We start from the raw sequence: 26,672 nt of genomic DNA, 5'->3' as shown, positions 1-26,672 counted from the left end.
GAGATAATTAGGTGCACTGAGCCTAGCCATTTGATCTCCATCCTGTACTCGGAGCTGCACTTGCCCCTCCTTCACCTCTATAGCGTATGCCCTGAAGGCAGGCTGGGAGTCGGAGGTCGGCGACATTGAGGATGAGGATTGGAGCGATGCACTGGAGACGTGCCGGCAGGTGTCTCCTAAACTTTTTGATAGGCTAACCCAGTTATTTATAGTCCACCGTGCTTACCTTACTCCAGCTAGGCTGGCAAGATACCGACCTAATCTTTCCCGGGAATGCCCTATGTGTCACTCCGCCCATGGTACGTTCCACCACCTCCTCTGGCTTTGCCCCCGAATTCAGGCCTATTGGCAGCAAGTTGTGACCTTCCTGCATGATACCATGGGCTCCCCACTTCAGCTAGACCCTAGACCAGCGGTCACTAAATGGCGGCCCGCGGTCCATTGGCGGCCCGCGCGATGCTTCTGCCCGGACCGCTTGCGGCTCACTAGCAGCCGTTGTCCTGTCGGGCCGCGAGTAGGGGAGTGACGTCCCGCGCGAGCCGCGAGTAGGGGAGTGACGTCCCGCGCGCGCCCCGCCCCCTGCAACTGACTAATGGACATCGCAGTGTCCTGTCGGGCTGCGAGTAGGGGCGTGACGTCACTCGCGCGCCCCGCCCTCTGCTCCTGACTGCGGCTCCCTCACAGCGGACGCTATGTGCATGCCCCGCCCCCCTGTTCGCGGCTTTTGACTCAGCTGGCTCCAGGTATGTGGAGCACATTTTTAGAGGAGAATAATGCAATTTAAAAAAAAAAAACCCTGAAGTGTGCAGACTGGCATGTGTTGTTGTGCTCATTAGAGTGCCCCATAAAAGAAACAAAATATGCCCATCAGATTGCTCCCTTGACATAAAATGTGCCCATCAGCGTGCCCCTTATTTTATGCTAAGGGACACGCTGATGGGCATATTTTATGTTAATGGACTTGCTGATGGGCATATTTTATGTTAAGGGGCACTCTGATGGGCATATTTTATGTTAATGGACACGCTGATGGGCATATTTTATGTTAAGGGACACGCTGATGGGCACATTTTATGTTAAGGGGCACGCTAATGGGCATATTTTATGTTAAGGGGCACGCTAATGTGCATATTTTATGTTGAGCGCAACGCTGATTTACACGTTTTGTTTTGCCCATCAGCGTGACCCTTAACATAAAATGTGCCCATCAGCGTGCCCCTTAACATAAAATATGCCCATCAGTGTGTACCACAGCAAAAAATATGCACATCAGCATGCCCCTTAACATAAAATATGCCCATCAGCATGACCCTTAACATAAAATAAGGGGCAAGCTGATGGGCACATTTTATGTTAGGGGCACTCTGATGGGCAGAACAAAATGTGCCCACCAGCATGACCCTTAACATAAAATATGCCCATCAGCGTGCCCCTTAGCATAACATTTGCCCATCAGCGTGACCCTTAACACAAAATAAGGGGCACGCTGATGGGCATATTTTATGTTAAGGGTCACGCTGATGGGCACATTTTATGTTAGGGGGCACCCTGATGGGCACATTTTATGATGGTGGGATCGCTGATGGGCAAAATAAAACGTGTAAATCAGCGTTGCTCTTAACATAAAATATGCCCATCAGAGTGCCCCTTAACATAAAATATGCCCATCAGTGTGTACCACAGCATAAATATGCACATCAGCATGCCCCTTAACATAAAATATGCCCATCAGCATGACCCTTAACATAAAATAAGGGGCAAGCGGATGGGCACATTTTATGTTAAGGGCCACGCTGATGGGCACATTTTATGTTAGGGGGCACGCTGATGGGCAAAACAAAACGTGTAAATCAGCGTTGCGCTCAACATAAAATATGCCCATTAGCGTGCCCCTTAACATAAAATGTGCCTATCAGCGTGTCCCTTAACATAAATATGCCCATCAGAGTTCCCTTTAACATAAAATATGCCCATCAGCGTGCCCCTTATTGTGTTAAGGGTCACGCTGATGGGCAAATGTTATGTTAAGGGTCATGCTGATGGGCATATTTTATGTTAAGGGGAATGCTGATGTGCATATTTATACTGTGGTACACACTGATGGGCATATTTTATGTTATGGGGCACTCTAATGGGCATATTTTATGTTAAGAGCAACGCTGATTTACACGTTTTTTTTGCCCATCAGCGATCCCACCATCATAAAATGTGCCCATCAGGGTGCCCCCTAACATAAAATGTGCCCATCGGCGTGACCCTTAACATAAAATATGCCCATCAGCGTGCCCCTTATTTTGTGTTAAGGGTCACGCTGACGGGCAAATGTTATACTAAGGGGCACGCTGATGGGCATATTTTATGTTAAGGGTCACGCTGGTGGGCACATTTTGTTTAGAGTCAGCACAGACTTGAGATTCGGACCTCGGGCCAATGAAAATTTTAGCGACCGGACCTCCTTGAATTTTAATTCATTACCCCTGCCCTAGACAATGCTTGTTGGGTATCTACCCAGAGGATGCTATGGATAAGCCTACGAAAGTCTTCCTGCAACACTCCCTCCTTTGTAGCTAGGAAGTTGGTGGCCAGGCAATGGATGAGAGAGAGCCCCCCGGGTTTCCCACAATGGTTGAAAGAGGTCAATTTCATTTTGCCGTATCATTGTATTATGTATAAAAATCGGGGCTTCCCCCACGAAATACAATAAAATCTGGGACAGATGGATTCAGAATCCGGCTACTTGTACCTAGTGGCTCCACTGTTACTGCTATTGCACCCATACCCTTCTACTTGTACTGCACCGTCCTCTGTACTTCTCCCCCCCTGTGATTGTTATCTACTCGTTTCCCCTCTATGTCAGCAATGTATGCAATGTTTTGTTGTACTCATGACTGCACTACTGTTTGTAAAATGTTGTCCTTGTTTCACAATAAGCTCTCTGTTTTTGAAAAAAAAATTGTAATCAAATAGATCGTTATCTTGGATGGGAAGAATAAACATCATCAAGATGGCAATATTACCGAAAATAGCCTACAAATATCAAATGCTACCAATACCGATCCCTTAATTATATTTTAAAACCCTGAAATTTTTAGTTTCTAGATTCATATGGAAAAAATCTGGGATAAAATTCACAAAAAAAACAAATGGAAACACAACTCACCTTTAATTCCACTCAAAGATAAAAGCTTCTTCCTACCAGGGCAAAAAAAGATGGGAGGAGGCTGGATCGGAGACGAGGATGCACGTTTGAGAGACATTGTAGATAAGGGACAGTTATGCACAATTAAAAACTTAGAACACAAAAATTAGAAGATCAATGAATGGCGGTATTGTCAGCTAAAACACTTTAGTGTCCACCTTACCAAAACCGTTGAGATCAGGAGACGAGCTACTCCCTTTTTGAGTAAATTTGCTCATATGATAAACATAAGAATAGTATTTCGAACATATATAAAATACTGGTGGACATAGCAGGCCCGAGAATACCGGCATATATTGAAAAATGGGAAATGGAATTAGGAACATGGAATAAGGATTTTAATTTAGAAAAAAAACTTTAGATTAACTCACTGCTCTTCGGTAGATGTGAACACTGCCGAAATGAATTATAAATGCATCGCAAGATGGTATAACACTCCCGACAGAATTCACAACTACCAGAAAGAGAAATCTAAACACTGTTGGAGAGGTTGTAAAGAAGCTGGTACAATGGCCCATCTTTGGTGGGAATGTCCGAAAATTAAAAAATTCTGGAAGGAGGTTCTGGCCCAAATTAAAAAAATCTGGAAAATAGAGATTATAGAAGATCCTTGGTTCTGTCTTTTTTCTCAGCACAAAAAGGTCAATTAAACAACATAAAGCGACACTAACCCCCCCCCCCCCCCCCCCATCTGATGAATGCTGCAAAGGGTTTGATCCCGCTATTTTGGCAAAAATCTGAGGCACCGACACTAGGAGATTGTATGAGAAGAGTGGAAAAAATAAGAATATTGGAATACTTAAAAGGGGGGGGGGGGGGGGAGACGAGATTTTAGACCCGGATGTTACATGGGAAGATTGGACAGAATTAAAAAAAACAAGGGGATATACACAATGGATTGAGGAATAGGAATATAGATAGATAGAACGTTTGGGAGTAGTTGGGGATAAGGTGGGAAGGGAATATTTAGAAGGGGGGAAAAGCACAAGAGAGGGAGATATATTGCTTTGTACTGTTTTATATTTGAAAGATGGTGTTTTTGTATATGGAAAACAATAAATAAATGTATAAAAAAATAAATAAAAAAATATTCAGTGTGGAAACCTTTGGGATGATAATATTGATGTCCCCATCCTCTGTATTCCTGGGATTCCACACAGGAAGGTCACACCATACCTCACCATCATCAGGTAGATGAGGAACAATCACTGATAGTATCATTAGGATTTGTACATTATCTGCATTGTTACCATTGATGTCATTTTTATTATATATTCAGAGTGGAAACCTGAGAGATTCTAAAGTTGAGGTTAAAGAAGGGATAAAAGAGGAGGATGATGAGGATGGGGTGATGAAAGAGTCAGGGTTTCTAAAGGAACGCAAAGATCTGTATCAGGACACCATGGAGGAGTCATCCAGCTACAGAAACCCACCAGAGAGATGTCCCCGTCCTCTGTATTCCCGGGATTCCACACAGGAAGGTCACACCATCCCTCACCATCATCAGGTAGATGAAGAACAATCACTGATAGTATCATTAGGATCTGTACATTATCTGCATTGTTACCATTGATGTCATTTTTATTATATATTCAGAGTGGAAACCTGAGAGATTCTAAAGTTGAGGTTAAAGAAGAGATAAAAGAGGAGGATGATGAGGATGGGGTGATGGAGGAGTCAGAATTCCTAAAGGAACACAAAGATCTGTACCGGGACACCATGGAGGAGTCATCCAGCTACAGAAACCCACCAGAGAGATGTCCCCATCCTCTGTATTCCCCGGGTTCCACACAGGAAGGTCACACCATCCCTCAATGTTACAAGGTTGGTGGATTGGAGCATCTAAAACATGGACTTCTGGAGAGGATGTGTTTTTTTCTTTAATATATAATATCACAATAATAAAGCTTATATTTTACAGATGATATTCTCTCTCATTTTCTTGGTTTAGAGTGGAGATCCAATTGATATAGAATTTGAGGTTAAAGCAGAAGAAGAAAAGAGGTATGTGAGGGATGATCAGCAGTCTATGGAGGAGGATGGTATAACGGGGACATTTATAGAGGAGGACACTCCTACAGAGATCAGCACAGGTGGGTCATTAACACTAAATACATTCCTCCACCCATACTGCTCACTGATTGGTCCAGAGTAGGGCAAGGACTGGGTGATATGAGCCTGTAATACCCTGGTCACTATCCTGAGCTGTGTTCCCTGTTCTGTATTCCTGTATTTCTCTAGGATAATCTTCCTTCTCTGTGCTGCAGACACAATTTATGTATCTAGACTGGATTTATGGAGATTCTGGGGTTCAGCTGGCAGCAAAATGTTGATATTTACCATAGACGTTGCTTGACCTAGGCACCTGGGGTATGTACCTTGGGTCTTCTGCCCCATGCCTGGGTCTACCAAGATCTCTCACAGGACAATTCCCCCGGGGTTACTTGCTCTGTTATTTGCTGGCTGTGCCGGATGGAGGGATATGTCTGTATAGTCTCACACCCAAGTCAATGAGTGCAGTCTCAGGAGATGGGAGGCAGTGGTGTGGGACCTCTGCAACTGATTACTGAACACAAATATTTTAACTCCTGACCCCTGCACTATATACTCTATGTTGTGCATTATATACTCCTGACCCCTGCACTATATACTCTGTTCTGTACATTACATACTCCTGACCCCTGCACTATATGGATTCTCTTTTGTTACGCCCATTTTCTACCAGCTGGACATTTTATATCTGATGATTTGATTGGAGGACAGACCTTTACATGTTGATAATAATGTGATAACATCCTCAAGCTTCAACCTGGCGGAAACCCCCGGTCAGGAACAACACCACAGTACAGACCACCTAAGTCCAACACTCTCCAGCAAAAACCATAATGAGATGGAGGCCACAAATGGTGAAGTAAGTAGGCACAAAGTTTAATAAAGAAGGTAAATAACTCACATGTAAACAGAATAAAAAGTGCTTGTAATCGGCAGGATCCGAGGATGCAGCTGCCCGACTTCCGGGTTTAACGTGGTGACGTCAGCACGCCTTCCCGATGCGTTTCGTCATAGATGACGTCTTCCTTTGGATTCCTCAGGAAGACATCATCTATTACAAGCGCTTTTTATTCTGTTTACATGTGAGATATTTACCTTCTTTATTAAACTTTGTGACTACTAACTTCACCATTTGTGGCCTCCATCTCTTTATGTTTTTTGCTGGAGAGTGTTGGACTTAGGTGGTCCGTGCTGTGGTGTTGTTCCTGACTGGGGTTTCCGCCAGGTTGAACCAGCCAGAGGGGTCACACTGCTGCCCATTGGAGCAGACAGGAGCCGCACCATTTAAGTATATTGATGGGCTTTATTACATCTGCCTTTTGGTAAGCGCATAGCGTGGTCTTACCTTTGTCACGGATTGAGGAGAACTCACATTATTGCGGTGGATGAATTTCAATTTCTGCACCCTGCCCATCTTATTTGGACTTTCTTTACCTTTCTTATGAACACTACGATATTTTAACCTGGATGTAGTGTTAAAGTTATTTGCAACAATTGTTCACTGTTTTATTTATGCATATGTTTTGATCACTTACACTTCAAGTTAGCGCAGCTTTATCTTTATATTTGTTATTTGGTGTATTCCCACTTCAGCTGCAGCTTCATTTATATTTATATCTCATATATTTTTCACTGTTTAGCACAAGCTTAATATTATTATTTCAGAGTGTGTTTAGCGCGGTTATTATTTTATATAATCTTTGTATTTCTATTTTAGTAGATGGACGGGAGATGAGGAAAACCTCAGAGGATTATCTCACTTTGTCTCCAGACTGTAAAGAAGAAGATGAGGACATCACACAGTATAGTCCAGGAGAAAACCCGGCTACCTCAAATGTCCATCCGGCACCACACAGTGTAGATAGACCATCGTATTCCTCTTATCCTGAGGAACTTCAGACTGTGAGGGACGGTGCCGGACCATCGTATTCCTCTTATCCTGAGGAACCTCAGACTGTGAGGGACGGTGCCGGACCATTGTATTTCTCTTATCCTGAGGAACCTCAAACTGTGAGGGACAGTGCGGGACCATCATATTCCTCTTATCCTGAGGAACCTCAGACTGTGAGGGACAGTGCGGAACCATCGTATTCCTCTTATCTTGAGGCACCTCAGACTGTGAGGTACAGTGCCGGACCATCGTATTCCTCTTATCCTGAGGAACCTCAAACTGTGAGGGACAGTGCGGGACCATCGTATTCCTCTTATCCTGAGGCACCTCAGACTGTGAGGGACGGTGCCGTCCTTCCAACAGATAAGAGGTTCTCCTGTACTGAGTGCGGGAAGGGATTCGGTTTTAAATACATTCTTAATGTGCATAAAAGATCTCACACCGGTGAGAAGCCATATTCCTGTCCTGAGTGTGGGAAATGTTTTTCAGAGAAGTCCACTCTTTCCGTGCATCAGAGATCGCACACTGGTGAGAAGCCATATTCCTGTCCTGAGTGCGGGAAATGTTTTTCCTACAAGTCCCATCTTTCCACACATCAGAGATTTCACATGGGGAAAAAGCCGTATTCCTGTTCTGAGTGTGGGAAATGTTTTTCAAAGAAGTCCCATCTTTCCACACATCAGAAATTGCACACTGGTGAGAAGCCCTACTCCTGTCCTGAGTGTGGGAAATGTTTTTCAGAGAAGTCCACTCTTTCCACACATAAGAGATCGCACACTGGTGAGAAGCTGTATTCCTGTCCTGAGTGTGGGAAATGTTTTTCAGTGAAGTCCAGTCTTTCTGTGCATCAGAGATCGCACACTGGTGAGAAGCCGTATTCCTGTCCTGAGTGTGGGAAATGGTTTTCAGTGAAGTCCAGTCTTTCCGTGCATCAGAGATCGCACACTGGTGAGAAGTCACATTCCTGTCCTGAGTGTGGGAAATGTTTTTCAGTGAAGTCCCATCTTTCCAGACATCAGAGATCTCACATGGGGGAAAAGCCATATTCCTGTTCAGAGTGTGGGAAATGTTTTTCAGTGAAGTCCAATCTTTCCATGCATCAGAGATTTCACACAGGGGAAAAGTTGTATTCCTGTTCTGAGTGCGGGAAATGTTTTCCAGAGAAGTCCAGTCTTTCCACACATCAGAGATCTCACACTGGTGAGAAGCCGTATTCCTGTCCTGAGTGTGGGAAATGTTTTTCACAGAAGTCCACTCTTTCCACACATCAGAGATCGCACACTGGTGAGAAGCCGTATTCCTGTCCTGAGTGCGGGAAATGTTTTTCACAGAAGTGTGATTTTTCCACACATCAGAGATTGCACACTGGTGAGAAGCCGTATTCCTGTTCTGAGTGTGGGAAATGTTTTTCAGTGAAGTCATGTCTTTCCATGCATCAGAGATTACACACGGGGGAAAAGTTGTATTCCTGTTCTGAGTGCGGGAAATGTTTTTCAGAGAAGTCCAGTCTTTCCACACATCAAAGATCTCACACTGGTGAGAAGCCGTATTCCTGTCCTGAGTGTGGGAAATGTTTTTCACGGAAGTCCACTCTTTCCACACATCAGAGATCGCACACTGGTGAGAAGCCGTATTCCTGTCCTGAGTGCGGAAAATGTTTTTCACAGAAGTGTGATCTTTCCACACATCAGAGATTGCACACTGGTGAGAAGCCGTATTCCTGTCCTGAGTGTGGGAAATGTTTTGTACAGAAGTCCAATCTTTACAGACATCAGAGATCTCACACGGGGGAGAAGCCACTTTCCTGTCCTGAGTGTGGGAAGTGTTTTGCAAGGAAGTCCAATCTTTACAGACATCAGAGATCTCACAAGGGGCAGAAGCCACTTTCCTGTCCTGAGTGAGGGAATTGTTCCTCATTGAAGTCCTGTCTTCCTGTACATCAGGGGTCCCACACAACCCTGGTGGTGTATTAGTGCCTTGAGTGTGGAAAATGTCTTCTATATGAATGTTGGTGGACATGTGGGGAAGAAGCACATCCTGATATACACCTCAGATATACTCCATGGTTGATCTTCATCATGTAAGAAACACTTCATAAGGAGATCAGAGATTACCAAAGACATGGATGAAGTGTTGTCCCGTGTTGGCCATTGATAGCAGTAGAAAAATAAAAATGGAGTCCTTACCTTTCATTGGCTGAGTACATTTTGTGCGGGAAGATTTCACAAACACTTACAGAACTGGTTGTTATAAATGTGTTGATGAAATGTGACCCACATTCCCCCAGTCATGGTGAATTGAGATTTCTTATAATGGTCAGTTCCATCTAGTGGCCATAATGTGCTTTCCTGACAGATGTTCATGGCAGCATACGTTTGGGTAGGCCCGCCCTCGTTCCTCCCCCATAATACCCCTACCCCCATAAATGTTCAGGATAAGCCAATGGCTGCAGTCCTTTTTTGTCCTCCTCACTTATAGGACCATTTTTGTATGAAGTTTTCCTACCTAATGGAAGTATTGGTGGGCGGGTCTGGTGCTGGGCAGCTGTGCGGGATGTCAGGAGCTTCCTTTGGTATCCAGAAGTCTTCCAGGATGTCCCGAGTGGTCATTGAGTCCCCAGCTATCGGCGGGGTGGTGTTATGGCACACATATGTAGAGCATCCATGCCTGGAGAGTGGGCCCTGCCATCGGCGGCCATTTGCATTGGCTGGGAGCCCAGCTGTTAGCGGGTGGCCATTAAGTGTTAGACACGTGAAATTCGTTTCGATGCGAATACAAATTCTGACAAATTTTTTGTTATTCCTATATTCGGATGTATCCAAATCTCCAAATTAAATTGTAATGAATTTAGTTGAAATCTGTTAAAATTTGTTTCATTTATTCATTTTCTTACGAATTCCAACTTTTCAGAAGGATTCAAATTCGGATTAGTCAAAAAACGATCGACCAATGCAAATTCTGTGTGAAAAAATAGCTGGTTGTTAAGCAGCAAGCCGGGAAGCCGGCCGCCTGCATCCTTACCAACCATGAATCATCAGCTGTCAACGGGCTTCCCCACTGACAGATGAATGTAAAGAATAGAGTGCCAGCATTGCCATTGCCAAGTCCATACCAGGTCCTTCGGGGGTCAAAATTAAAAAAAAAAAAAACAGCGTGAGTTCTCTCCTAAAATCCATACCAGACCCTTTATCCCTTCATGCAGCCTGGCAAGTCTGGAAAGTGGGAGTGAGCCCCCCCCTCCTTAACCATACAAGGCCACTTGTCCTCAACATGGGGGGGTGGGTGCTTTGGGAAAGCTCTGCCCCCGCACCCCACCCCAAAGCACCTTGTCCCCATGTTGATGGGGAAAAGGGCCTCTTCCCCACAAGTATTGGCCTGTGGTTGTGGGGGGTCTGCAGGCAGGGAGCTTGTCATAATCTGAAAGCCCCTTTTACCAAGGGGGCCCCCAGAACCTGCCCTCCCCCGCATGTGAATGAGTATCGGGAACATAGTTTCTGTACCTATTCACCAAAAAAATGTCAAAAAGTAATAAAAACACACACAATTTTTTAAAAATCCTTTATTATAAAAGAACTACTGCAGGCTCCTCCTCAATTTGACATTTCTTACATAGGTAAGGGGCGGGGTCACCTGTCTACATCAGCTGGTGGCACTGCCCCCTTCTGATATCATGGATCGGTGCATGCTGGGTCCCTGACGTCAGAAAGGGCGGTGCCACCAGGTGATGTAGACAGGTGGCCCGCCCCTTACCTATATAAAAGATGTGAAACGGGGAGCCTGCAGTAGGCAGAGGGCCTCCATGATGGCGAGAGCGTCTTTATTTATTTTTTTTTCTGGGTGCAGCTGGCATTGTGATTGATGACGGATCTACATTGGGGGATGCTGGTTTTTATTTTTAAATAAAGGATTCTTCAAAAATTTTGTGTTTTTATTACTTTTTGACACTTTTTTGGTGAATAGGTACAGGTGCTATGGTCCCAATACTAATTCATATGGGTGGGGGGGTGGGATCTTTTGGCCCCCTTAGTAAAAGGGGCTTTCAGATTATGACAAGCCCTCTGCCTGCAGACCCCCACAACCACAGGCCACGGTTGTGGGGAAAAGGCCCTTGTCCTTATCAACATGCGGACAAGGAGCTTTGGGGTGGGGGGGCAGAGCTGCCCCAAAGCACCCCCCCCCCCATGTTGAGGGCATGTGGCCTGGTATGGGTTAGGAGGGGGGTCTCGCTCCACCCCTCTTTCCTGACTTGACGAACTGCATGCTCAGATAAAGGTCTGGTATGCATTTTGGGGGATCCATTAATTTTTTTTACATTTTGCTGTGGTCGTGGTATAGATTGGGGGGGAGGGGATCCCACGTCATTTTTTTTAAACATTTTTCTATTGCCGGGCAATGCCGGCATTCTTTTCTCTCCATCTGTCAGTGGGGAAGCCCGAAGACATCTGATGAGTCATTGGTTGTTAAGGATGAGGGCGGCCGGCTTCTCAGCACACTGCTGAACAACCAGCTATTCTTCAGACAGAATTTAAATCAGTTGATCGTTTTTCGACCGATCGGAATTCCAATCGTTCTGAAAAGTTGAAATTTGTTAGAAAATTAATAAACTAAACAAATTTTACCGAAAATGTATATAAATTAAACAAAAACTATACAAAAGTAAACAAATTCCGAAAGAAAACAAAACAAATTCCATAATAAAATGAAATTAGTAACATGACGAATCTATCCGAAACTGAACAAATGTTTCCATTCTGCACATGTCTCCTAAGCGTGCCCAACCCAGATATAGCAGTTGTGTTCCTGCCTCTGGGATCCGTGTTGCCATACAGATGCATCGATTGCCCTGTGGAAGAGGTCCGGGACACGTGAGTATGTTTGGCTTGAGGTCAGCAGAAGGGAGCAGACGCCATGCGGGCTGCTAGGGAGTAACCAAAAGGAAAACCTATGGAGAGGACTCTGCTCTCTGGGTGATCGATGTGCATTGCAGCATTTTATCAAAGTTTGGTGCAGTCGCCTACCTTTGTCTTCTTTTCTGCCCTGAGGAGAGAACTGTTTGTTGAAGCAAGGTTTGCTTTCTGAATATATCTTATTACTATTATAACAATCTCCTTACTATATGGATTTTTTGTCTCAGCTTTTTTTGTATACATATTTGTTATGATGCAGACATGTATACAAATATATGATGTTAACATTTATACATTTATACATGTATACAAATATATGATGTCAACATTTGTATCAATTACTGTATGTATAATAAATGACTACGTTCAGATTCTATTTTTGTATATCTTAGTTGGTGACCGGCCTCATTTAAAGTCCCACGACCTCTGTTTTCTGTTTGCATTAACCATTAGGGATGGAGGCATGTCACTGTGTTTGCTTCGGATCATATTCCTCTATCTTCATCTGTTCATTGGTCAACACGTTTCACACAAGGCTTCTTCAGGACTATGAAGATGTACAGACAGTTTTCTCTTAAAATGAACAGACTCAATATTAGTGTTTCATAAACATAGAACATAATCTGTATTTATGTACATCATAATAAATACAAACATTACTTACTAGCACACGGCCTTCCTTCCAACCCCCAACAAATTAACCCAACCTGGGGCGGACACAGGGGAAGAAAAATCGGATCAAAATGTGTTGTGTATATATAAGTATCTGTCCTGATGATCCTAGGTACAAGATAAAATATACAGTATCCCCCAAAAGTAAGTACACCCCTCACATTTTTGTAAATATTTTATTCTATCTTTTCATGTGACAACACTGAAGAAATGACACTTTGCTACAATGTAAAGTAGTGAGTGTACAGCTTGTATAACAGTGTAAATTTGCTGTCCCCTCAAAATAACTCAACACACAGCCATTAATGTCTAAACCGCTGGCAACAAAAGTGAGTACACCCCTTAGTGACAATGTCCAAATTAGGCCCAATTAGCCATTTTCCCTCCCCGGTGTCATGTGACTCATTAGTGTTACAAGATCTAAGGTGTGAATGGGGAGCAGGTGTGTTAAATTTGGTGTTATCGCTCTCACTCTCTCATACTGGTCACTGGAAGTTCAACATGGCACCTCATGGCAAAGAACTCTGAGGATCTGAAAAAAAAAATAATTGTTGCTCTACAAAAAGATGGCCTAGGCTATAAGAAGATTGCCAAGAAATTGAAACTGAGCTGCAGCACAGTGGCCAAGACCATACAGTGGTTTAACAGGAGAGGTTCCACTCAGAACAGGCTTCACCATGATTGTCCAAAGAAGTTGAGTGCACATGCCCAGCATCATATACAGTGGTTGTCTTCGGGAAATAAACATATGAGTGCTGCCAGCATTGCTGCAGAGGTTGAAGGGGTGGGGGGTCAACCTGTCAGTGCTCAGACCATACGCCGCACACTGCATCAAATTGGTCTGCATGGCTGTTGTCCCAGAAGGAAGCCACTTCTAAAGATGATGCACAAGAAAGTCCAAAAACAGTTTCCTGAAGACAATCAGACTAAGGACATGTATTACTGGAACCAGTGGCGTAGCATGGTTTGTCAGCACCCGGGGCAAGGCAAGTAATTTGCGCCCCCTAACCCGTGGGATTTTAGCACTCGAGTCTCTTCCACTAGATTAGTTAAAGAAACCCTTACCCCCTAAGCACATGTATTGTTTGTCATGAAAATACTGATGTAATTAAGGTAAAATGCATCTAAATACAAGTTTGAATGACCAGCGTGCCTCTTTTCAATGCGGAGTGACCAGCGTGCCCCCTTTCAATGCAGAGAGACCAGGGTGCCCCCTTTCAATGCAGAATGACCAGCATGCCCCTCTTCAATGCAGAATGACCAGCGTGCCCCCTTTCAATGCAGAATGACCAGCGTGTCCCCATTCAATGCAGAGAGACCAGCGTGCCCCCATTTAATGCATAGTTACATAGTTACATAGTTACATAGTTAGTGAGGTTGAAAAAAGACATCCGTCCATCCAGTTCAACCTATGATGTGTGTGTGTGTTTGCTTTTAGCCGTACATTGTATACCCCTGTATGTTGTGGTCTTTAAGGTGTCCAACTAACAGTTTTTTGAAACTATCAATGCTCCCTGCTGATACGACTGCTTGTGGAAGAGAATTCCACATCCTTACCGCTCTTACAGTGAAGAACCCCTTACGCACTTTAAGGTTAAACCGCCTTTCCTCTAGTTTTAGTGAGTGGCCACGAGTCTTATTGTATCTCCTTTCTCTGAATAGTTTGTTCCTTATGCTCGGGTCGCCAGTACAGTATTTGTACATTGATATCATATCCCCCCTCAATCGTCTCTTCTCCAGAGAGAATAAGTTCAGGGCTTGTAGTCTTTCTTCATAGCTGATGTCCTCCATCCCCCTAATTATTTTTGTTGCCCTTCTCTGGACTTTCTCCAGTTCCAGCACATCCTTTCTGAGGACCGGTGCCCAGAACTGGACAGCATACTCCAGATGTGGCCGGACCAGAGTCTTGTAGAGCGGGAGAATAATCTCTCTATTTCTGGAGTGAATCCCCTTTTTTATACATCCCAGTATTCTGTTGGCTTTGCTTGCTGCGGCCTGGCATTGCATGCCACTGCCAAGCCTGTTGTCTACCAGTACCCCTAAGTCCTTTTCCATCCTAGACTCACCCAGAGGTTCCCCCCCTAGCGAGTAGCTTGCTTTCTGGTTTCTGGCCCCCAAGTGCATTACTTTACATTTTTCAACATTAAATCTCATCTGCCATGTAGTTGCCCACTCCGTTATTTTGTTCAGGTCCGCTTGCAAGGTTTCCACATCCTGCATAGAAGATATTGGCATGCCTAATTTAGTATCATCCGCAAATACTGAGATTGTACTAGATATCCCCTCCTCTAGATCATTTATGAATAAATTAAACAGGATTGGTCCCAGGACAGAACCCTGGGGGACCCCACTTTCCACACCCGCCCAATCCGAGCGGAATGACCAGCGTGTCCCCTTTCAATGCAGAGAGACCAGTGTGCCCCCTTTCAATGCAGAGAGACCAGCATGCCCCCTTTCAATGCAGAGAGACCACCGTGCCCCCTTTCAATGCAGAATGACCAGCGTGCCCCCTTTCAATGCAGAGAGACCAGCGTGCCCCCTTTCAATGCAGAATGACCAGCGTGCCCCCTTTCAAAGCAGAGAGACCAGCGTGCCCCCTTTCAATGCAGAATGACCAGCATGCCCCCTTCAATGCAGAGAGACTTACCTGCAGCGGCGGCTTCTCCTCAGTTCCCCACATCTCCTTGAGTCCTCCCACCTCCTCCTCGGCCAATGGCATGCGTTCGCCTTTCGGCCAATCAGGAAGCGAGTCTCGGACCCGCTTCCTTATTGGCAAGGAGGACGATCCGTGTGACAATAGCGAATTTTCATTCGCTATTGTCACACAATGGGTGGGCTCGGGGCGCACTGCTCTGCGCCCCGGGTCCACCCTTTTTTGAAGCCTATTAGAGCCTCTGGCTTTAATCAGGTGATTAAAAAAAATCCCACTCTGTGACAGCGCCAGGCTGCTGACACACTCTGAGTTGAGCAGTGAGGAGAGGCAGCATAGGCTAGGCTTGGCTTGCAACGCCACCCGACCCTACACCAATGGACAGGTGAGGTACAGTCCAGCCCCGACCCGCCATTTTCAGCCATAGGGCGGTCGCGCTGGACATCTCCCAGCCTAAAGATGGAGGCAGCCGCAGACAGTGTGTGAACTGTGTATGTCAGAGGCAGACAGACAGAGTGACACTGAGGATGCGCCCCCCCAGATGTTGCGCCCGGTGCGGCCGCCCCCCCCCCTTCACCCCCCACGCTACGCCACTGACTGGAACCATGTCCTGTGGTCTGATGAGACCATGATAAACTTATTTGGTTCAGATGGTGTGAAGCATGTGTAGCGGCAACTAGGTGGGGAGTACAAAGACAAGTGTGTCTTGCCTACAGTCAAGCATGGTGGTGGGAGTGTCATGGTCTGGGGCTGCATGAGTCCTGCCGGCACTGGGGAGCTACAGTTCATTGAGGGAACCATGAATGCCAACATGTACTGTGACATACTGAAGCAGAGCATGATCCCCTCCCTTCAGGGACTGGTCCGCAGGCTAGTAATATTCATACATGATAACAACCCCAAACACACCTCCAAGACGACCACTGCCTTGCTAGAGAAGCTGAGGGTAAAGTTCATGGACTGGCCAAGCATGTCTCCAGACCTAAACCCTATTGAGCATCTGTGCGGCATCCTAAAACGGAAGGTGGAGGAGCGCAAGGTCTTTAACATCCACCAGCTCTGTGATGTCATCATGGAGGAGGGGAAGAGGACTCCACTGACAACCTGTGAAGCTCTGGTGAACTCCATGCCCAAGAGGGTTAAGGCAAAGCTGCAAAATAATGGTGGCCACACAAAATATTGACAACCTGGGCCTAATTTGAACATTTTCACTTAGGGGTGTACTCTCATTTGTTACAAGCGGTTTCGACATTAATGGCTGTGGGTTGAGTTATTTTGAGGGGGCAGCAAATTTACACTGTTATACAAGCTGTACACTCACTACTTTACATTGTAGCAAAGTGTCATTTCTTCAGTGTTGTCACATGAAAAGATAGAATAAGATATTTACAAATATTTGAGGGGTGTACTTATTTTAGTGAGATACTATATATATATATATATATATATATATATATATATATATATATGCACACACATACATTATACACAAATGTTTTGCCCTTTATCTCAATTTTAAATTGAATGGGTTGTTTTACAAGGTGATTGTTTACATACAAAGCGCTTTTCAGGTGCTTTTGAGGCGTTAGCAGTGCACTTTTTTTAAGGACACGTGACTCAAAAACTGCTTCGAAAAGCATTCTGAGGCGCTTCCCATTTATTTCAATGGAGAGGGGTATTTTTGAGGTGCTTTTTTTAGCGTTCCAAACAAGCTCCAAAGATGCTGCTTGCAGGATTTTTATCACAGCCCCCCCCCCCCCCCCACACACACACACACATAGTGTGAAAGCATCCATTGATTTTAATGGGAATGAGAGAGAAAGGAAGAAAGAAAGAGAAAAGGAAGTAAGTCCGTCCGGGGATCTACTGCCTCTACTGCCAGCCTTTCCTGGAGTCAGCACCTTGTGTCTGGAACCTGCAGATAGGGGAGCCAAGGAGGCTATATTATGTAGAAGAGGGGTTGTTTGTCTCGGAAGACACAAACCATTCTTTCATTTAGCATTATCCATGTGATCTTACACTTCGTTAAGGCAATGTCTATATCTGGGCTTTTCTAGGCGGTCCCAATAGCAGTTTTGGCCACCAAGAACATGAAGTATAATAAGGAAGAGAGGAAAGATCGCTGGTGCCGGACATCCATGGAGTCCTATGGTGGTATGAGAGAGACAACCTCAGCCTGAGCTCCCACCAGGCCACGCCCCCAACACATTTTACTCTGCCCCCAGAGCTTAGTCATGGGGAAGAACATGAAGTATATTAAGGTCCATGTGTGTCCAGGGACATTTTCGACTGGTTTATTCAGTAGGGTAAAATATGAAATAGTTATGTAACCAGGATGGTAGGTGACTGATAAGGATGGAGGGAGGGAAGGGAAAGGAATGAGACAAGGAGGGGGTAAGTCTACCAAACACTGGATAATGGGGATTTGAATGTGCCTGTCTATTAATACCAAAGTCCAAAAATGGATAAAAAAGATGATACATGTTTATTGATTATAACAAACAACAATATATATCAAATCATATAAATAATACAATATCTGTTTAAAGTACATCTTGTGAATCTACGCGTTTCGCTCAACAGAGCTTCCTCAGGATCCAAGAGTATATTCTTATCAAATAAATCCATAAAAAATCACAATATCTAAAACAAACAATAATAACAAATCAATATATATAGTATATAAGTAAAAAGAAATGAAAAAAATTTATAAATAAATAAAATAAATAAATATATAAATTATTAGGAAAAAAGGGGGTGTGAGTCAACAGACTAAATCGGACCATCGAGGGGGGGGGGATTCAAAAAAATTGGAAGGCGGAGAGGAGGATCACAAAGTAAAAGCCATTGAAACATGTCCTTACCCTTTTAGTAAAAAATCTAATAAAAAACACTGCTCCTTGTATCAGTGATGTATGATGATGTTTAGAAATCTGTATAGAGTACAGCTGAAAGATAAGGAACTAAAGACCGAAAAAGAGTAAGATCAACCATAAAAAGCAGTGAATGGTATGTACAATATGAATACTGACGACCCCAGAAAGGGGTATTAGAATTATATAAAGTGACACACAGAGTGAAATGTAAATGTGACTCTATCAATACACAAATATAAAATAGATGAGTGTGAGGGCCAACACAACCAAAGAGAGTGTGAATAAATAAGGAAAGGTGCAATGGGGTAAGTGAACAATGATATGACATTAATGAAGATGTGTACAAGACGAGTGAGAGATATGAAGGAGATGCACACTAAAACATCCATAATACCACAGAGAAAAAATATATATATAAATACATTTTTTTTTAAGTACCGGAACAGAGAGAAACAAAGGAGGAATCAAAAAATGCCTAATTGTTTGTTATTATTGTCTGTTTTAGATATTGTGATTTTATATGGATTTATCTGATAAGAATATACTCTTGAATCCTGAGGAAGCTCTGTTGAGTGAAACGTGTAGATCCACAAGATGTACTTTAAACAGATATTGTATTATATATATGATTTGATATATATTGTTGTTTGTTATAATCAATAAACATGTTTCATCCTTTTTTATCCATTTTTGGTCTTCGGTATTAATAGACAGGCACATTCAAATCCCCACATCCAGTGTTTGGTAGACTTACCCCCTCCTTGTCTCATTCCTTTCCCTTCCCTCCATCCTTATTAGTCGCCTACCAACCTGGTTACATAACTATTTCATAATTTATCCCAGGGGACGGTGCCATTTATTTACAGATAGACCCTTCCTCTGCACACAATCTACACATCAGTAGGGTAATACTTGCATCTTTGGTAATATTGAATGTCGTACCTGAAAAAATAAAAGTGTGTACCCTCATCCAAAAGAGGAGCACTTTAGGACAAATCCACCATATGTGTAGAAACGTGCCCATCTGGCCACACCCCCTGAAGCAGGAGGCCGATGAGCCCTGGTGAGGACTCTAATTTCTATTATACTTTGCGCCATCAAATGGCCAAATGCACATTTTTAGTTTTAAATGAATGGTTGGTTTAACCACTTAAGCTCCGGAAGGTTTTACCCCCTTCATGGCCAGAGCATTTTTTTGCTATTCACCACTGCGCTACTATAACTGGTAATTGCGCGGTCATGCAACACTGTACACAAATGAAATTTATATCATTTTTTTCACACAAATAAAGCTTTTTTGTGGCCTTCGATCACAACTGGGTTTATTTTTTATTATATAAACAAAAAATCAAACATTTTGAAAAAAATAACAATATTACTATAATAAAATATATCCAATAAAAAAATTCAAATGTCTGCATAAGTTTAGGGCAAACTGTATTCTGCTACATGACTTTGGTAAAAAAAAAAAAAAAAAAAAAATCACATGAAGTGTATATTAATTGGTTTGAGTGAAAGTTATAGTCTACAAACTATGGTGGAATTTACACAGCTTTGAGGTTATACTGGTAATGGTGGTGATTAGCAACTTAAAGTGGGACTGTATTAGTGTGGCGGACAATTTGGCACTAGCTGACATTCACTGAGAGGGGCATTAACTGACACTGACATCACCAGTGACACTAATACATCAATAATAATACTATACTGTCACTGTACTCAGACTGGGAAGGGGTTAACATCTAGGGGCAATAAAAGGGTTAACTGTGTGCCTAACAATGTGTAGTGTGTGTAATCTGTGCTGCTTTCACTAACCTCCCTTGTTTATTTTCCCTGATTTAAAGAAAATTCATTGGACGAATGTGACAAACATTCATTCAGCTGTTAAAAATTCTGGCTGTATTTTATTTAACACAGTGATTTCTTATGATCGCCAGCTCCATCTAGTGGCCATATTACGGTATTTTTCCTGAAATACCTCCATCAGTTAAATCAGTGCAATATTGCATTATGGCCACTAGATGGAGCCAATGATCATATGAGATAAAATATTGCCAAAACTTGTCACATCTGGGTGAATGTTGGTCACACTATTCAACTATTTTTGTATTTTTAAATAGACCTCTAAATGTTTCTGAAAGCACACACCACAAAATGTAGTCAGCCAATGAAAGGTAATGACTCTGTGACAGACCTAACCAGGACAGAGGCTTTTGGAGAGGACTGGGAGCGAGCCTCTTACCCACTGACTATGGGCCCTGGCATTTAAAGGAACACTACTCTTTGGAAGGTGTATGCCTGGGGGATCCGTGGAGTGGTCTTGTTTCTGATTCAAGTTTATGTCTCCCCAAAACACACAGACTCCGGGAACTGGAGGTTCCATTTCCATATTTGGGGCCTCTATGCCTCAAACCAGCAATGACTGTAGATGTTATGTTATCAGCTCAAACCACTGGGGCCTCCTGCTATAACGTGTTTATGTGAAGTAGATCTCTCCCATTGTTCTATTGTCTCTGTCTGTCTGCTAGTATTGTCCCCTCCACCTAGGCTGGTTTAAGTGACCAGTTAATTAGCTCATGTTAATTATATCACTGTAAGTTATCAGTTGCTAGAGGGGGAGTAGCGTAGTTCATGTTGGCTGTTCCTTAGTTATGTTAATTATATTCTTGTTTACAGTTTGTATTGTTAGGGTAATATGATCAGGAGGGGATGTTCTCCTGTACGGTATGAAGTATGTGTCTGAGCTTCAATAAACAGTCATTCCTTTGGATTTTACCTCACCTCTTGTCTGTGTACGATGTTTGTGGTAAAAGGGACTGGTATTAGCTCTTAGTCTGCTCAGAAAGGTTTGACGGAAGGAAGCACCTAGTCGGGGTGCCAAGCGGTTCCATCACAGACTTCATTTTTATTTTTCTCCCGCTATCAATGGCCAACACAGTACAACACTTCACCCATGTCTTTGGTGATCTCTGATCTTCTTATGAAGTGTATCTTACATGATGAAGATCAGCCATGCAGTTTATCTGAGGTGTATATCAGGGTGTGCTTCTTCCACACATAAGAGCTGTGATGTCCAGCAACATTCATATAGAAGACATTTCCCGCACAGAGTGCACTAATACTCCTCGAGGGTTGTGTGGGATCCCTGATGTACAGGAAGACAGGACTGCAGTGAGGGACAATTCCCTCACTCAGGACAGGAAGGGGGCTTCTTCCCTGTGTGAGATCTCTGATGTCTGCAGAGATGAGACTTCAATGAAAAACATTTCCCACACAGAGGACAGGAAAATGGCTTCTCCCCCGTGTGAGATCTCTGATGTCTGTAAAGCCGAGACTTCTTTGAAAAACATTTCCCACACTCAGGACAGGAATACGGCTTCTCCCCCGTGTGAGATCTCTGATGTTTGGAAAGATGTGACTTATCTGAAAAACATTTCCCACACACAGGACAGGAAAATGGCTTCTCCCCCGTGTGAGATCTCTGATGTCTGCAAAGATGAGACTTCACTGAAAAACATTTCCCACACACAGGACAGGAAAACGGCTTCTCCCCCCGTGTGAGACCTCTGATGTTTGTAAACGGAGGACTTCTGATAAAAAGATTTCCCGCACTCAGGACAGGAAAACGGCTTCTCCGCTGCGTGAGATCTTTTATGCACTTTAAGATTGTATTTAGAATGAAAACGCTTCCCACACTCAGTACAGGAAAACCTCTTATCTGTTCGAAGGATGGCATTGTCCCTCACAGGTTTCTCAGGATAAGAGGAATATGATAGTCCGGCACCGTCCCTCACAGTCTGAGGTTCCTCAGGATAAGAGAAATACGATGGTCCAACACTGTACCACACAGTCTGAGGTTCCTCAGGATAAGAGGAATACGATGGTCCGGCACCGTCCCTCACAGTCTGAGGTTCCTCAGGATAAGATGAATACGATGGTCCGGCACCTTCCCTCACAGTCTGAGGTTCCTCAGGATAAGAGGAATACGATGGTCCGGCACTGTCCCTCACAGTCTGAGGTTCCTCAGGATAAGAGGAATACGATGGTCCATCTACACTGTGTGGTGCCGGATGGACATTTGAGGTAGCCGGGTTTTCTCCTGGACTATACTGTGTGATGTCCTCATCTTCTACTTTACAGTCTGGAGACAAAAGGAGACAATCCTCTGAGGTTTTCCTCATCTCCCCTCCATGTACTAAAATAGAAATAAAAAGATTATTACTAGATATCAGCAGATTGGTTCCCCTAAACCAGGACTCCGCCCACATCAGGCAGCTTTGTCTCTGAGAATCTTACAATTTCCCCCTCAAGGTAGTTAGTAAATGGTAGAGGGTGACTAGGTGTCCCAAGTTAAGATCTGCTATATGATAGTAAATGGCAGTCTCAGTCTCACGGCTTGATGTGCGGGACACCTACTCACTATCTACCGATATAAAATGTCCAGCTGGTAGAAAATGGGTGTAACAAAAGAGAATCCATATTATGTGTATATATAGCAGTGGGTAGAGGGGAGAGAGCAGAATTCAGGACTATGTAATGTACAACATAGAGTATATAGTGCAGGGGTTAGGAGTATGTAATTTACAACATAGAGTATATAGTGCAGGGGCTAGGAGTATGTAATGTACAATATAAATTATACAGTGTACGGGTCAGGAGTATGTAATGTACAACATAGAGTATATAGTGCAGGGGTCAGGAGTATGTAATGTACAACATAGAGTATATAGTGCAAGGGTCAGGAGCATGTAATGTACAACATAGAGTATATAGTGCAGGGGTCAGGAGTATGTAATGTACAACATAGAGTATATAGTGCAGGGGTCAGGTGTATGTAATGTACAAAATGTAATGTAAAATTATACAGTGTAAGGGTCAGGACTCCTAACTCGGGCACAGCCAGTGAACAGCAGAGTAAGTAACCCTGGGAGAATTGTTCTATCAGAGAGATTACTAGACTTGGGCATGAGGAAGGAAATCTAAAGCACATATCCCAGGCAGTGCCGGTAGAAGGTCACCTATAGCCCAGGGCGAACATGCCAAACTGCACCCCCCCACCCCAATATGTTTGAGCATTATGTGTCAGCAAACCCCCCCCCCCCCCAAAAAAAAAAATTGGGCATTAATCTGCATGATTACCCCGCACACCCCTACTAGCACAAATCCCGCAAAATAAATTCTCCCCCTAATACAAATCCCCCCCTTTACCATATCACCTATTCTAGTACAAACCCCCCAAAATTGGCCCTCCTAGCACAAATCCCCTTCTCCCACCCCCCTCCCAACACAAATCCCCCATGAATCACCACTTCTAGCACACACCCAAATTTCCCTTCCTATAACAATTCTTAGCCCCTGCTGCTCCTTAAATTCCTCCTCCCAACACAGACCCCTTCCCCCCCTGAATTTCTTTGCGGTGCCCCCCCCCCCCCCGCATGATACCACAGTACCCAGGGCAGCCTCCCCTCCTGCCCACCCCTTGTCCCGACCCTGACCCCAGGTGCCAAAATCTAGTAACTCCTCTGGTGAAAATGAACATTTTGCTGCCAGCTGAACCCCAGAATCTCCATAAATCCAGTCTAGAGACATAAATTGTGTCTGTAGCACAGAGAAGGAAGATTATCCGAGAGAAATACAGGAATACACGATGGGGAACACAGCTCAGGAAAGTGACCAGGGGATTACAGGCTGATATCACCCAGTCCCCGCCCTACCCTGGACCAATCAGTGAGCAGTATGGGTGGAGGAATGTATTTAGTGTTAATGACCCACCTGTGCTGATCTGTGTAGGAGTGTCCTCCTCTATAAATGTCCCCGTTATTCCATCCTCCTCCATAGACTGCTGATCATCCCTCACATACCTCTCTTCTTCTTCTGCTTTAACCTCAAATTCTATATCGATTGGATCTCCACTCTAAATCAAGAAAATGAGAGAAGAGGTCATCTGTAAAACATAAACATATTGGACTAGGTGGGACTTTAGATGAGACCCAAGCTGGTGTTGCCCGGCGTCTCCATCCCTATAACAAGAAAAAAAGAGGTTGAAGGATTGTAAGAGGTGCATGAAAGTCAGCCAGCCCCCAGTCTGATGTACTCACCCTCCAGTCTGTCACCAACCAAATAAAACCTGTCTCTTGGTACAAAGAACAGGGGTTTAGTTGACACACATTTGCAAACGCATGTGAAAGCTGCAGAGTCACTTCACGGCACCCTGTTATATCTGCAGTCCTACACTCTTAATTTAGTGTCCTCACACTGGAGGCATATGGCCGCTAATGGATGGATGGGGGAACAGGTGAGAGGGAGACAGCCCAACCTCCCCCAACCCATCCCCATTCACGACTGGCTGTTGTCTCAAAGACTCAAATAATTAGGTTATAACCATGGTGCAAACTGGAAAAGACCAGCTGACAATCCTTCAACCTCTTTTTTTCTTGTTATAGGGATGGAGACGCCGGGCAACACCAGCGTGGGTCTCATCTAAAGTCCCACCTAGTCCAATATGTTTAAGCAACCAGGGATGGAGACGCCTTGCTTACAGCTTGGTGCCTCATATAAAGTCCCACCATGCGATTTTTGGTGGATGCAGTTTTGATTTGACCTTAGTGTTTTCCGTAGACAGGGATGGAGACCAATAGCATGACCTGCTTGTCTCACATAAAGTCCCAAAAAGGAAATTAGGGATTTCAAAGGCAGTGTGCTTTACAGGCCATGCCCCATATATAAAATCCCTTCCTATCTATATACTGCATGCACCAAGGGGATGGAGGTGTAATGCTTTTCAGCTGGTCTTTTCCAGTTTGCACCATGGTTATAACCTAATTATTTGAGTCTTTGAGACAACAGTCAGTCGTGCATGGGGATGGGTTGGGGGAGGAAGGGCTGTCTCCCTCTCACCTGTTCCCCCATCCACCCATTAGCGGCCATGTGCCTCCAGTGTGAGGACACTAAATTAAGAGTGTAGGACTGCAGATTTAAACAGGGTGCCGTGAAGTGGCTCTGCAGCTTTCACATGCGTTTGCAAATGTGTGTCAACTAAACCCCTGTTCTTTGTACCAAGAGACAGGTTTTATTTGGTTGGTGACAGGCTGGAGGGTAAGTACATCAGACTGGGGGCTGGCTGACTTTCATGCACCTCTTACAATCCTTCAACCTCTTTTTATCTGTAAAACATAAGCTTCAATATTGTGACATCACATTTAAAAAAATCACTTCAATGAGTCCATGTTCTAGATGCTCTGTCCCACCAACCTTGTAACAGTGAGGGATGGTGTGACCTTCCTGTGTGGAATCCCGGGAATATAGAGGACGGGGACATCTCTCTGGTGGGTTCCTGGTATTAGGTGGCTCCATCATATCCTTGTGTCCTTCTGAAAACTCCTCCATCACTCCATACTCCTCATCCTCCTCTTTATACTCTTCTTTAACATCAATATTATCATCCCCGAGGTTTCCACTCTGAATATATAATAAAACATTCATTGTAACAAACATGCTGTGTATAAATCATAACTATCAGTAATTGTTCTTCATCTACCTGATGATGGTGGGGGATGGTGTGATCCTCCTGTGTGGAATCCCGGGAATAGAGAGGACGGGGACATCTCTCTGGTGGGTTCCCATTACTGGATCCATCTGTAGGAAACACACACACACTGACTGAATACATTGTTTCTATGTGTTTATCAGATGATGGGGGATCTAGGTGGATCCTCCGTACTGCTCTCTCCTTTACAATAAAGTCTCCTCTTACCCGGTGATGTGAGGGGCGGCTGATTCTCCATCATGACGTCCTTGTAGAGATCCTTGTGTCCTTCTAAATACTCCCACTCCTCCATGGAGAAATAGACAGTGACATCCGGACCCCTTATAGGAACCTGACACACACAATGATACAGTCACCATCCAGACACATCCCTTGTCTGTTACTGGATAATGTCCCAGAATTCCCAGCACCGCTCACCTCTCCTGTCAGCAGCTCCATCATCTTTTTGGTGACTTCTAGAATCTTCTGCATGTTGTGTCTCTCAGGTTTTAGGGAGTCACATGGAGGCACTGTGATGGTCATATGATCACCTGACTTCAGAAGAGGAAATCTAACCAATAGGAATATCATGTTAGAATCCCAGAATCCTCCTTACCTCTTCGGTCAGGTCTGTGTTTTATTTATAGAGATAAGAGTGATGTCATGTGACCTCCCAGAATCCTCCTCCCCTCTCCGGTCAGCAGTTAGATGATCTCCAGAGTGAGGTTTAGTATCTTCTCAGTCATGTGACTCCGGTCCTCCTCCATCCTCATTGGTCCCATCATTTGATTTATACAGGTCTCCTTGTAGACAGATAACTTTGGGAAATGAAAGTAAGAATTATTTGGATGGTATTGGTCACAATAATAGGATGGGGATGTGAGGGTGGTAATAGGAAAG

General features: G+C 44.0%; 1 protein-coding gene and 1 pseudogene across 2 annotated transcripts in view; one reads left to right on the top strand and one right to left on the bottom strand.

The window, feature by feature from the left end:
* LOC309550278 (uncharacterized protein) overlaps nt 1-26,672 on the top strand; it is a gene marked incomplete at its 5' end in the record, with an annotated part of 397,814 nt that overhangs the window by 35,315 nt on the left and 335,827 nt on the right. Inside the window, 2 exons of the mRNA XM_082250683.1 lie at nt 6,002-6,110; nt 7,586-8,917. Of these exons, the coding sequence (XP_082106809.1) occupies nt 6,002-6,110; nt 7,586-8,917 (1,441 nt within the window). The remainder of the gene's footprint in view (nt 1-6,001; nt 6,111-7,585; nt 8,918-26,672) is intronic.
* On the bottom strand, nt 18,277-26,363 carry LOC309549951 (annotated as a pseudogene). Its single transcript, XR_014226170.1, has 8 exons — nt 26,211-26,363; nt 26,001-26,124; nt 25,785-25,882; nt 25,460-25,705; nt 24,020-24,161; nt 22,303-22,442; nt 21,499-21,999; nt 18,277-18,334 (listed from the first exon to the last, which is right to left on the bottom strand). The product of XR_014226170.1 is annotated as an uncharacterized misc_RNA (transcript).

This window comes from Pelophylax lessonae (assembly GCF_965119305.1).
Source record: "Pelophylax lessonae genome assembly, chromosome: 3".
NCBI lineage: Eukaryota > Metazoa > Chordata > Amphibia > Anura > Ranidae > Pelophylax > Pelophylax lessonae.
Note: the sequence above shows the minus strand (reverse complement) of the source record. Positions and strands in the feature narration are given on the sequence as shown.